This window comes from Diplotaxodon limnothrissa, linkage group LG5 (assembly GCF_057381915.1).
Source record: "Diplotaxodon limnothrissa isolate DT_005_m linkage group LG5, D_limnothrissa_male_GT1.1, whole genome shotgun sequence".
NCBI lineage: Eukaryota > Metazoa > Chordata > Actinopteri > Cichliformes > Cichlidae > Diplotaxodon > Diplotaxodon limnothrissa.
In genome coordinates this window covers 30027300-30041536 of record NC_140600.1, presented here as the reverse complement: position 1 = coordinate 30041536, position 14237 = coordinate 30027300, and the positions used below count along the sequence as shown (strand labels likewise).

Below are 14237 nucleotides of genomic sequence, written 5' to 3'. Positions count from 1 at the left end.
CACCGAAACAGTGGGCCGTCACGGTCAATGAAGTAGTTCCCGTGCGCATCCCTGACAGTGGGGAGGTCACCTCTGAACATGGCTCCCAGCATAGAGTCTGGGTAGCGCTGTAGCGTAGACAGGGATGTGCTATACACACAGCCGCCCACATTCAGAGTAACTGGCTCCCCCATCTGGACAAAGTAGGTAGGCAGAGATAACACTCAAGGCTTTTGTCAATGGCAGTTTTTTTCCACAGCAGACATTGTGACTTCTCACTAGGGTTGTACCTAGGGCTGTTCGATATAACGATATATATCGGATAACGATATAAAAACGTCTATCATTTCATTTTACGCTATCGTTTGTTTCGTGGTGTCGCAAAATAAACTCTTTACAGTAATATGTTTTCACCGTTTTGATGGTCACTGTAGTGGCTATACTAATTTCTTAAAGTTCTCTCTTTCTCTTATATTTAATATAACCACACTACGGACGGACAAGCGACTGTTTTTATGCGTTGTCGTTAGCAACAACGACGGTAAAACCATCGCGTGTCCGCTTGTTTATCTTCCACATAAAACTTTTGGAATAAAGCTCAAGATCCTGTTGACTTTTCAAAATAAACTTAATCACATAAAAGAGTACGCAGAATACTTACGGATAGGGATGGGTACCGGTATCGGTTCTGACATAAACGGTAGTAACCAGACCGAAAAGCAGCGCACATTTCGGTGCTTTTTTCCCCTGAGATGTCATACACTTTGGATTCTAGCCAATCGTTTTACGTTTGCGAGCGTAGTAGGCGGGCCCAGGTACGTACGTTCTTTTAGAGCAGAGCTACAGATTAAAAATGCCCAAAGCGAAGCGGTCAAAGTCTGGCTGTACTTCACAGCAAAAGATGCAAACTCAACAGCCTGCAACAAGTGCTTTAAGGTGATACTGTGCAAAGGAGGTAACACCTCGAATCTGATGAAACAACTGGCGACGCATAGCGGGGGCTTTTAAAGCCGAGAAATGCGCCGTATTTGATAGCTTGCTGCAAGAGCTCACACCGAGCACATCTACTGCGGGTGTGGTGCCTGTTATTGGACCCGGAGTTAGCAACATCCCCCAAAAACCCGAAGAGTAGAGTCCTGGCCCCTAGCCCTGCCAGTGTAGCAGAAATGATGACGGATGATGATGGCAGCAGCAGCCGTTCTTCTCTGCGTGAGTAGCTTTATGTTGTTGGTGTGTAATTTACGTTGAGTAGGCTAACCACGTTATTACATTAATGCAGGTAAGGTGAACTAGCAAACACGTCATAGTTACATGTGGCTGTCTTCTTGTTTGATGGCAGATGCTCCCTTCACCCTGGCCAAAAAGGCTAAAATGACCAAAGAAAAAGAGGGAAACAGCTAAACATGAGAGGTTTTTGGATAAAGTGTGTGTTCTCCATTCTTTAAGTACCGGTTCGAGCACCGTTTAAGCACCGGCACCGTTTCAAAAGTACCGGTTTGGTACCGGTATCGGATAAAACCTAAACGATACCCATCCCTACTTACGGATGAGAAGCAAAAAAGAGCCGCCAGGTGCTAAAAAAATAAACCTTAGACTAAAATGTTAGAACAGGCTTTTCCCCGCAGCACGCCGTGTAATAAATACTCACAAAGAAAACGGCGGCTGTTACAACTTATGTCTAAAAATGTATAGTTTCATGCTTCGGTTAAAACACTCGACTCCAGGTACACGACGCCCAGCTGGAAACACTTTACGCAAGTCGAGATGCCCGCGATTCTCAGAATGTACATAAAATGTAAAATTTTTGTGATTTATATCGTTATCGGGATGATAGATGTTTTGTATCGGGATATGAGATTTTGGTCATATCGCACAGCCCTAATTGTACCTAGATTTTCAGTCCCATGCAGACTCAAGGGGTTAAACAGTGAAAACAGGCCTAATATGCATGAAAATCAGGAGAACATGAGCATGAGACTGAACATGATGACCTAGGCTACCACACAGCTGCGAGCTGTTTCAGCCTGGGCAAAGTGCTATAAAGAGTATGAGACAAAACAGAAGACAGACACGGACATTGCTCAACTCTCAGATGCAGACTTGAAGACTGGTCTCACATTTGCTGGTGATGTGTCTATCCTTTATATTTTGACATCAAATATTGAACCTGGCTTATATCTACTTGTTCAAGCCCAAAACAGACTAGATTTCTTTCACTGAACAAGAACAAAAAAAAAAAAAGAAGAAAAAAAAAATCAAAAACAAAACAAAACTTCAGCGCAATTTATTCACAGCTCTTTTTTAGAATGTTGATCACATTTTTAATCACCTAATTGTAATGTCTGATTTTATATACCTTTATTAATCCCACAAGGGGAAGTTTCATAAGGCTGCCAACCTATTGCACGCAATGGCGGCGCCATCTTACCCTCCGACCATACATACATTACACAAAACATCACATGGGGAAGACAGGTCAGAGAGGTATAACAATGAAAAATGCACCACATGAGAAAAGATAAGGAGGAAAAAATAACTCCCCCCAGACTGAGCTCGAACAGGGAGATCAGTTTGAGAACAGAAAAAAAAAAAAACACCTCTGCACATAGCACATGAAAAAAAACCTTAATACACCAAAGAAACACATGACAAGCAACAGGGGTGGGTAAAGGGTGAGAGACAGCCGAGTTAGACAGTACATCCGGGCCTGCGTGCTCTGGTCTCCTTGATCCACCGTCAGCATCGGAAAGGAATCCGGTTGTTCAGTCTGACGTCACTAGCCGTGTCTGGGTCTAAACTCCGCTGCAGGTCCATATATCAAACGATCACTATGGCATTACTGAGAGTTGAAAAACTGTCTAAAGTCTTTCATCTTTAATAAAATGATCAGCGTTCTGCTCTACCAGGTGTAACAATTGAGTTTAACATCCAGGCATCCATGAAAACGGAATTTATGACATTTAACGGCGTTAGAAGTTAGCAGGGAGTTAGCTTGCTAGCTTCTATCTAAATACAATATAGCATGTCCTGACTGCAGGGTTTTGGAAACAAATTAAAACGTACAGCTCTGCTATCACTTCCAGCATAAATGAAGACAGAAAACTAAACAGCAGTGACGTTTGTAGGGTTACTGAAGTTGGGCTAGCTGGTATATAATGATTTGCTACGTGACCGCTAGCGACACAGCTATGTTAGCATAATATAAACAAGCTAACTTTTTTTCCCACTCGATAAAAGTTAACGTGAGTGTTCTCGGTGGTCAGGAACAAATGTAATCGCATGGCAGGATGCTGTAAAAGGACCAAACTTCAGCCAGGAGAACAACTGAGATAATCCATCCATAATACGAGGTTAGTCATTCATATACTGCTGCATGGGATGGGCTGTAGTTACATCCTAAGATTTTAAAAACTGAGCTTAAATAAATGATTAGCGGTAATAAAAGCCGAGGGAGGTCAACAGTGGTCGCACCATCCGCTCCGAGCTCCCTGACCTGCACTCAATCTACAGCAGGCGGTGCTGGACTAAGGCCAGGAAGATCGTGAAGGACCTCAGCCATCCCAACAACAGACTGTTCTCTCTGTTGAGGTCAGGAAAGCGATTCCGCTCCCTGAAGACCAACACAGAGAGACTGAGGAGGAGCTTCTTCCCGCAGGCGATACGGTCTCTCAATCACACCACCACACAGTACTGACCCACACATATGGTTCTTACACACACACTGGACTTTCTGGACATTGTTTTTGCACAACACTGGTCACTATATTCTTCATTTCCAGTTAATACTTGTACAGCTGCTGTTATTGTGTATATATTTATTTATATTTAGATTTCTTCATACATTCTTATATAGTTCTATATTGTGTATTGTGTATTTTGTTGTACAGTTATTTTATTTTCAACTTTAATTTATATATTTTATCTTATTCTTCCCAGTTAAATTTACCTTTCATTCTAATTTGTGTTGTACAGTTATTTCATTTTTAACCTTAATTTATATTTTATTCCTTCCTAGTTAAATTTACCCTTTTTAATTTTTCATATTTATTTCCTATCTTATTCATAGCCTTTCCTTTTTTGTTTTCTTTAGGTCACGAGCAGTTGTCCAAGCATTTCACTACATATCGTACTGTGTATGACTGTGTACGTGACAAATAAAATTTGAATTTGAATTTGACTGTTTTAGGAGCTTTTTGAGATCAAATAGAAGAAAATACATAACATTAAACATGTTAACAACACAAAAGCCATATTAAACGCAGACTACTTTAGACCCGGAAGTAGGATTCGTCGCGTGCTCTGGTCTCCTTGATCCACCGTCAGCATCGGAAAGGAATAAGCGTCGAAGGCGTTTGGAAAGGGACGGGGGATGAGTGTGTGCATATCAGTGTATATGTATGTGTGTCCGTGTCCAGAGTTCAGCTGAGACAGTGTCCTTCGCCCTGCTAGGCTAAGTAAACAGTCTTCCAGCCAACCCAGGTGGCTTTGCATGGAATGGGAAGGAACAATCTAAACACAGTCGTTATCAGGGTGTTGTTGTTCAGCTCCAGCCTTGCGACCGCAGCTGGCGCCGAGAGGGTATCCGCATGAAGTGATGGTGCCTTTTACTTTAGTGCGAACAGCTCATATGAATTTCAAAGCAGTTCTACAGTCCAACACTGGTCCCTCAATCTCCCGTTGGAGAGCCGCGAGCTTCGCCATACTTGCGTTCTGTGATGTTGTCATTTCTTGTGCTCAAGGAGCCGATTCTGAGAACTCACGACAGTGTGCCTCCCCGAGATGTCATCCAATTTGCGCTCAGAGATGTTATTCCGAGCTAGCCCTTCCGAGATGTATCCAGTCTGCAGTCAGAGATCTTATTCTGAGTATTCACAGCAGCCGTAGCCTTTCCAAGATCTTATACGTGCTGCACTCAATGAGCCCATTTTGAGAAACTCGCGCCTCTTCCCATCGTTTCAATCCCAGCAGGCAGCCTTGTGGGGGTTTGAACAGCCGGTTCCGCTTTCTTAATTCTTTGATAAGTCAGGGCCAAGCCAGCTCTACACCTATCAGTAGTAGTTTATAAAGAGATAAAACTGTATTTGAGCAGAACTGAGTTTAACTTATTGATGAGGCCTTTCCCAAGAGTACCAGTTTATCATGTGACCCACCCCTGAACTAGAATGATATAACCTGCGGTTGAGCATTACATAATTATAACTTTGACCTTTGACCCTTCTACTAAAGAAAAGTACTGGAAAAGTAGGAAACACTGTTTAACAAGTTTGAGGTTGAGATCAACATTAAACAATGAAGCGTCACATGGATTGGCACTACTCAACACTTTATTATAGTCCTCATGTATTGCCTTACAAATTGTGGGAGTGTTGCATTTTATCTCACAACACACGTGGTTTTCTGAGCACAGGTAATCAGTATTTTAAGTTTTGGAGGTCTACCAAAGTCGAATTTTATGTGTGTATTTTGTGTACTTTATCTGGATTTTCCTTTATGCCATTTAATTGGCTTTGAACATAGTGGAGGATGGAGAGCACATGTGCTGCTTTGATAGGTGATAGTTCGGCAGAGGAGTGAGGTACTGGAGTGTTTCAGGTCGTTGTGACCCGCTAATGGTGGTAAACACAGAACTGGAAAATACTGGATTTTCTGAGCTGAACACATGCCAGAGATGACATCAGGACTGGAATTTTAAGGGGGAGTGGAAAAGGTTAAGCCTAATAAACCATTCTCTGAATTGAAGCGAAAGCCCCTGTGGGTCTGGAGGGGTCCATGTGTCTACAGTTTAATACCCCAGGGGACCTTTTTGACAATTTCTGTCTATATTCTCAGAGTTTTTTTTGAAAGTGATTTTCAATAAACTGGAATTTGAAGCTACAACTCCAATGTTTTTCAAATATATTAGCACCAGCTTGAGAGTTTGGATTGACTAAATTTGGTCTTTGATTTTAGTTTTTTGACACAACACTACAATAATCTGTAATATTAAATCATTTCTAAAACACTAAAGTGTCTGAATTTTGCAGTAAAAGGTTTGAAAGCACCAATTTTCATCAGCTTAACATATCTCCCTTGTTCTTATCCTCGGATAGTTTTCTGAAGGTCATGACCAGAGTGAGGAAACCCCAAAATATCTACACAAAAAAAGACAAGAAAAAGATCACACAAAGAGAAAAGGACAGAGGTGCCATCATTCAAATGCCAGACATGTTTGGCTGGTGAAAGGCTAGCAGAGAGAAGGACAGGTTGGACAGCAAAATGGCTGCATACCAAAAAAAAAAAAAAAAAGACAGACAAACAGATCTGATTTACAATAATTTCCTTATGAGGACTTGTTGCTTGTCCAGAAAAACTGGTCAAGTCCAGACCATGTGCTACACAAACAGCTCCCTCGGGAGGAAATATAAGCACAGTGGTAGGTTCAAATGCACTGATCATCTACAACTGAGCAAACAAATGTGAAACTGAATAAACTGAATACGGAATCATATAAAATCATGTCTATGCTTCATCTCAGTCTCTGCCCATTTAGTACTGGATGGTATACTTAATATAGCTGTATACTGGCCTCAATTTCACACATGATAGGACTTCTTTAAATCCTACTAGATCAATGAACAAAGACACAGCCACTGGGGGGTTTTATTATGATGTATTTATAGTAGCCACTAGTAGTAGAAACCACACACTGACACATAGCTTGAACACAGCCTGGATAATCCTCCTTTCTGAAACTTTGAATGACCAAAATTTACAAAATGGACTCATTGTTCAATCAGACCTGAAATGAGTCAGGGCATGATGAGTCAGGGCATGGTGGCCATTATAAACAATAGATATTTCCCTGTTGGCTTCACTTTTCAGACCCAGAAACGGTCATTTTTTAAAATACTATAAGATATTATATAAAAAAAACAATTAGTTGATAACTAGAAGAAGAAGCTCCGCTGACACACAGAGACAGGGAACCAGGTATAGAAGAAGTAGAAGTGGAAACAGGAAGCAAAGAAATCTATGTTGATTTTTTTTTTTAATTTTGCTTTCTCTTTCTTGGGGTGTCCACTTCCTGACACTTTTTCTATCCTCCTGATGTGCTGTTCATTTACATTCATACCTTATGCACATAATATTAAAAATTCATTGTGTGCATACTGTGAGTACAAGATAACTATTATTAGAATATAATGTGTTAAATTTGCTTAGATGAGAGGGTCCAGCAGTAGATCAGAGAAATAGGGAAGTGTGTTTCAGTTTGATTTAGCTATAGGCCTGAGTGTGTGTACCGTAATTGTCGGGCTATAAGCCGCTACTTTTTGCACAAGCTTTGAACCCTGCGGCTTTTAGTCAGGTGCGGCTTTTCTATGGATTGTCCATGATTTTTGTCATATCGTAAGACGATTTGTTTTGTTTGTTCTGCTGTTGTACGGCACTACGTTGCCTGGCGGAAGGATCGGGGTTCAAGAGTGGTATGTTAGTCACATGTCCGTCCGCCAGGCAACGTAGTGCCGTACGAAGTAGCGCGAAAAACAAACTTCAAAGTAGCACTACGCGTTCAGCGGGAGGCGTGGATGATGAGCGGCGATAAACTTGCAAAAAGCAAGTTATGCCCAACTCCACCGGTGGATTCTGACAGCGTGGAAAAGTGTGAAAACATCCACGATCACCAACGGATTTTGAAGGGCTGGACTGCTGCATGATGGAGAGGAGGACACCGCCACGGCCCTTCAGAGGGTGTTCGACTCTGACACTGACAACGAGGATTTCTTTGGTTTTGAAAGTGACAACGAAGGAGAGAAGCGGAGAGTGGATGACGAAGCCATCCTGAGCCTGTTTGTATCCGACACTGGAGAAGAGGACTTTGGTGGTTTTAGAGCGCAGGAAGAAGAGAAAGATGGTGGTGAATGACTGACTGACTTTTCTTCTTGTTAAAGCCGTGTCACTGCACCTGAGCCTAAAAGGTAGTCTGAATCTATTTTCCTGGTGTGCTATAGGCTACTGTTATGTACTACACGTGCAAATATGTACCCATAACTTGTTTTTCAAAATATTAATAAAAGGGGTGTGTCTCCAAACAGCCATCTCTTTCCTGACAATTCCCTTTGTGCATATTCTCTTACATATGATAAGTCAACATTGAAACACCTGCGGCTTTTAGTCAGGTGCGGCTAATGTATGTACAAAACAGGATTTTCCCCTGATTTTAGCTTGTGCGGCTAATATTCAGGTGTGCTTTGTAGTCCGGGAAATACGGTAATTGTGTAGAGGGAGAGGAATTTATTGACACTGGGGGTCTGCCTGCCATAAAAGGAAACAGGAAACTACAGTTGGGGGATGCTAGGACTGTATGGAACAGATAGTATAGAGAGGAGAAGTCTGTTACCCATTGTCCCTGAATGTAATAAAAGCTTATAATTGTCACAACTTAGAAGTAGGTTTGCAGGAGACCCTTCACATGCTTAGCTGTAAAAGTAAGACAACAAGAGGCCAATGGCCCAGTGGATGCAGAGTGGGGGTCTCAGTGCTTGTAATCTGTCAGCTATGCTTTGTATGTTTTGTAGAGGAATTTGGTGTAGTTTGGGTGAGGGGAGATGGACTTTTATGACCTACAGGACGTCACATATACAGAGACGCACAGTCTCTCACGTGCACTCACATACACACACAGGTATGCGCATACACAGGCACTCACGTGCTCGCGCATACATACACAAACAAAGAGTTTACAACACATGATAGGGTCGCTTCTATAAAACTGGTTGTAACAAACAAAGAAGTGATGATCTGCAGAGGGACACCGGCCTTGCACATCTCCCCTTCTAGAAGATGCGTGCGTAACTGAAGATGAATAAAGGTTTTGTGAAATGACTACTGAGTCCGGTGTAGTCTCTGGAGGCCCAAGGAATAAAAAAGAACTGGGGTGAAACTGCTTTACGTAACAATACCCACACACAAATAATAAACTATTTGTGAAACACTGTTCTGTGACTTTATATTTTCAAAACATCACCGCTCCTCTTCTTAAAATGAGTCTGTTCCTCCAAAATGATGACTTTATTCTAAGCTTCTCAAAATACTTCAGCTTCACTCTTGAAATATGCCTCATCAGATATTTTCTCATAAATTTAACATTGATTTTTGATCGTTTTCTCCATTTGAAAACTTGCGTTTTAGAATCAGAATCAGAAAGGGTTTTATTGCCAAAATGTTGAGCAGGTTTACAACATTAGGAAATTGCTGCGGTGCTTCAGTGCAAACATACTGTCATAAATTACGCTTAAATAGACATGAAAAAATAAATAAATAAAAAAAAATAAGAATAAGAATTAAAAGTGCTAAGTAGATAGATATATACATGAGTGCAGGTGGTGATCAGTGCCAAACATGGAATGATGCAGTGAACACAGCGTAGGGTCATGTGTTAGTGGTGGGAACAGTCATACGGTTATTGTTCATGTGTCCAACAGCAGAGGGGAAGAAACTGTTCTTATGGCGAGAGGTTCTGGTGCGAATGGACCGGAGCCTCCTGCCTGAAGGGAGCAGGTCAAACAGACTGTGTCCAGGGTGAGAAGGGTCAGCTGAGATCCGAGCTGCACGCCCCAGTGTCCTGGAGGTGTACAGGTCCTGCAAAGATGGGAGTCTGCAGCCAATCACCTTCTCAGCAGAGCGCACAACACGCTGCAGTCTCTGTTTGTCCCTGATAGTGGCTCCAGCGTACCACACGGTGATGGAGGAGGTGAGGATGGACTCGATGATTGCAGTGTAGAATTGCATCATCGTCTGTGTTGGCAGGTTGAATTTCTTCAGCTGCCTCAGGAAGTACATCCTCTGCTGGGCTTTCTTGATGACGGAGGTGATGGTGGGCTCCCACTTCAGGTCCTGGGTAATGGTGGTACCCAGGAAGCGGAATGAGTCCACAGAGGTGATGGGGGTGTCAGTCAGGATGATGGGGGGGGGGGGGGGGGGGGGGGGGGGGGGGGAGTCGGGCTGTGTGCTTCCTGAAGTCCACAATAATCTCCACTGTCTTCTGGGCATTCAGCACCAGGTTGTTTTACAACTTGTCAAAACAAATCTCTCACCACTCCAGCGGTACAGAGGATGATCTGATCTTCATGTGTAACTGATGAACAAAAGGTTTTTTGTACTTTGTTTAGTTTTTGGGGTTTTTTTAGAAAGAGAGATGAAAACAGATATTTTCTTCGCCTCTCATCAAGGGAACTGTTGTGATTTGGCCCTATATAAAACAAAAATGAATTGAATTTTCTCCAGAGTGTCATCATTCTAAACTGCTGATTAGCGAGTCTTCCTATAGTCTAGGAACCTCTTAGCTGCTGCACTGATTTGTCATTAAAATAACAGTAAGTAATGACAAGCCTGTGCACAGCAAGCCAAAGTGCCTCTTAACTGGTGTTTTTCCTTCATGACAGAATAATTTGCACTACAAAGTTTGAAAGACAAAGTCTAAATGGAGTTTGTGTGGATTAACTTATTATTTTCATGATCTTACTTTATTGTAGTTTTAGTTATTTATTTATTCAGATAACAGTTAACAGTTTCATATTCTATATAGTCCTGACAGAAAAATGAGCCACAATAAACCAGTAAACGCCTTCTTATGAAAAATACTAATAAAAATAATATCCTGAGCTTTTGGTCATGCACCTCATCACTGACAGCATTACTTTTCTCTTATGGTAATTTTTGGCTAATGTGATGGCAATGCTTTTAAATACTGGATATTATAAAAGAAATCATATTGTGTTATAAAATTAAAACCGGTTACTACCCACCATGTGACCCAGGTCTCCATTCTCCATCTGCAGTCAATGTTTCGTCTTAGTTCAGGTGGTCGAGAAGATCATTTCTCAGTTTCCACAAACACCTGCAACAAGAGGGCGAACAGCTTGTGAGATGGTTGCCATGGAGACGAGCAACAAGCTGATGCAGCGGCCGTCACGATCAGGAAGACTAATCGAGGCTGATTAGTCTCGAGTTTGCCGACATGTCCTATGCACACGGCCAGCCGGTAAGAAAGGGGAAGAGATGCGTTTCTTAAATCAGATGAATGAAGCTCACACGGCGACTGATTAATGGAACTCAAACAGCATCTTAATGAGCCGTGATTACGTTTTAAAATCACAAATCAGACCCAGCTGTGGCTGAAAGGCTGAAAATCTCCAAACACTGCTTCTCCTATGTTTAATTTTAATTTGGTGTGGTTCAAAATGACTGCAGCAGCACTGCAGAGGTTTTCTTAGTCCACTCATTCTTCCTTCCTGTCATATTCAGGCACCCACATTACCTACAATGCTACTCAACAGCTGATAGTTTGCTTGACGTGGTAGTGGCTAATGTAGCCTTGATGAGCAAACAGAGGTGGCATAAACTCAGTCATTTAAAATCATCTTCTTCTTGTTCTTGTTCTTTCGGCAGCTCCCTTTAGGCGTCGCCACGGGGGATCTGCCTACATTTCACACCATCTCTAGCATCCTCCTCTTCTCTCACACCAACCTTCTATATGTCCTAACTACGCCCATGAGTCTTTTCTCTGGTCTTCTACTTTTTCTCCTGCTTGGCAGCTCCATAATCACCATCCTTTGTGCAGTATATCCAGTATCTCTCCTCTGCACATGTCCAAACCATCTCAGCCTTGCTGCTCTAATTTGTCACCAAATTGCTCCAACCTCAGCTGTCCCTATTATGTACTTATTTCTAATCTTGTTCATCCACACCACTCTCAACAAATAGCATTGTAACTCTGCCCCTTCCAAACCATACATCATTGCAGGTCTCACTACCAACTTGTAAACTTTCCTTTTACCCTTGCTGCTATCCTAATGTGAAAAATCCCCCCTGACACTCACTGTCCTCTCCACCCTGACAGCACTCTCGTCTTCACCTCTTGTGCACTCTTTGTTGCTTTGGATGGTAAACTCATCCACCTTTTTATCTCTACTCATTGCAGCTTCAATGTTACACTTGTCTCCTCCTTAAAATGAAATTTTCATAGAGGGGCTCATAATTCTGTACTTGTCTGTACTTCCATCACTCCAGGTTCTCTTGCTACCCTACTCTCAGAAAAGATCCCAATGTCCCTGCAAACATCGCAGTCCACAGATTTCCCTGATGTAATCCAACCCCAACCTTGAACCCATCTGTCACTCCTACTACACACCTCACCACTGTATCGCTGTCCACATACATGTGTTGCACAACCCTCACACTCTTCATTGCCACTCCTGGCTTCCTTGTGCAGTACCGCAATTCCTCTCTTTGCATCCTATCGTATTCCTTTTCTATATTCAAAATGACACAGTGCAACTCCTTCTGACCGCCTCTACACTTCTTCATCATCACTCTCAAAGCAAGCATTGCTTCTGTAGCGCTCTCTCTCAGCATAAAGCTGTACTGCAGCTCACTGATCATCACCTAGCTTCTTGGTATGGCTCATCAACTTAATCCCTCTGTAGTTATTACAGCTCTGTATATCACCCTTATTCTTGAAAATATGCACCAGTAGGCTTCTTCTCTATTCCACAGACACCCACTCACTCTCCAGGATTCTGTTAAACACTCTGGTAAAAAGTACACGGCCATCTCCCCTAGATGTCTCCAAACCTCTTCCGGTATGTTATCAGACCAACTGCCTTTCCACTCATTCATTTAACAATATTAATAATAAAACAACTCCATAGACTCCCAAATGCTTGGGTTATTAAAACTGGCAGTCTTCAGTCTCATAAGTCTCTGCTACACTTTGTACATCTTCTTTTCATATGTACATATTCATGATTGACAAACAGATTTTTATGTATGCAAATCACAATAGTTACCACAAACTACAGCTTGCAGGTTCAAAAACGTTATTATATTTCATGAAGCCATGCAAAATTTGATCCTTGTACCACAAACCAAGTTAAAACATTTCGAACTGAGTAAAATTTGGTTTTTAAATTCACCAAAGCTCAAATTTGAGCCCTAATAACGTCTTAAGTACAGACGACAGAAACGTGAATTTCTCACATTTACTCTAATAAAGGAAAATATAAAAATATACTTAAATACTATTAACTGTATTAGCACAGGAATAAAAGTTACTAACTGCATATCTCCATTTCATATCAATGTGAAAAAACGATTTGTAAATGTCACTTTAGTCTTTGTGCTTGGCAGATAAACACACAGGCAATTCCACTGACTAATTTCCTATTCTGGGTCTGTTTTTAATAATTACTACTTAATTTATTTAGATTTTTGAAGAATTTCTGAATTACTTAGAGAGGTAAAGTTTAGATATTCCCCAGACCAAATATTCCTCGAAAATCTAACCTAAATGTAACCTTGTTGAGATATGAAAACAATCAGGTAAAGGCCTGATGAGTGATCATAGTTCAGTTGAAGGCTGGTATCTATCTCACTGAAGCTGACCAGTGTGCTGCGGCTAACGCCTGCTAGCTCGTTAGCATCATAGCTGTAAGGGGAAAAAAGCATCACACCGATACTTTCATAAAAACATATATTTAAAAAGTCAGTCGGGTCTTACCTATAACGGCTTCATCACTACCAACCACCGCTTCAACCACAAACACAGATGGAGGTTAGAGCTATTGCTAGCTAACCTGTATGTCCGTCATAATTAATACTAAAGACTTCCGGTAAGATCTGCCAAAATAAAAGTGGAGAATGTAAATAAACCAATAAACCTACAGTGTGCAGCTCGAATGAATCAGGAAATAAAAAAAGGAACTTGATAGATATGAAAACAAATGAGCTATCAAAGTCTAAATATGAATTACACAAGATATGTGAAAGCCAGTCAAGAAAATAATCAAATAAGTATATTTAAATGATTGAAAGAAAGAAAGAAAGAAAGAAAGAAAGAAAGAAAGAAAGAAAGAAAGAAAGAAAGAAAGAATAATTAAGCTGACCATGGGAGGAGGAGATTGATGCCACTGATATCAATATGAAAAATCTTCACAATGCACAGAGGTCTCCACCCAAAGCCCAGAATCCCTCTGTCTCTATAATCAATGGAAAGAGGGAGGGCAAGGATTCGTGAATTTTGGAACCACAATCTAGAATTAAACACAGTGTGTCCACAAATACATCAGGAAGCTACATCCCGGAAAAGAGCTGCTCAAAAATGCCTTAGGCAGCAGAAGACAAAGGCATGAAGACAAAGGTATGAGGACACATAAAGGAAGTGGGTGATATCAAGAAATCCTATCAGTGGCTAGAAAAGGCCAGCTTAAAAAGACAGCACA

General features: G+C 41.4%; 1 protein-coding gene across 1 annotated transcript in view; it reads right to left on the bottom strand.

Annotated features, from left to right (window-relative positions):
- The window catches only part of kctd6a (potassium channel tetramerization domain containing 6a), a 41996-nt gene extending 28364 nt beyond the window's left edge, over positions 1-13632 (bottom strand). Inside the window, exons 1-3 of the mRNA XM_085353391.1 lie at positions 13517-13632; positions 10764-10855; positions 4-173 (exon numbers count right to left, since the gene is read on the bottom strand). Coding sequence (XP_085209517.1) covers positions 4-173; positions 10764-10790 — 197 coding nt within the window. The 5' untranslated portion in view covers positions 10791-10855; positions 13517-13632. The remainder of the gene's footprint in view (positions 1-3; positions 174-10763; positions 10856-13516) is intronic.
- Between the last annotated feature and the right edge of the window lie 605 nt (positions 13633-14237).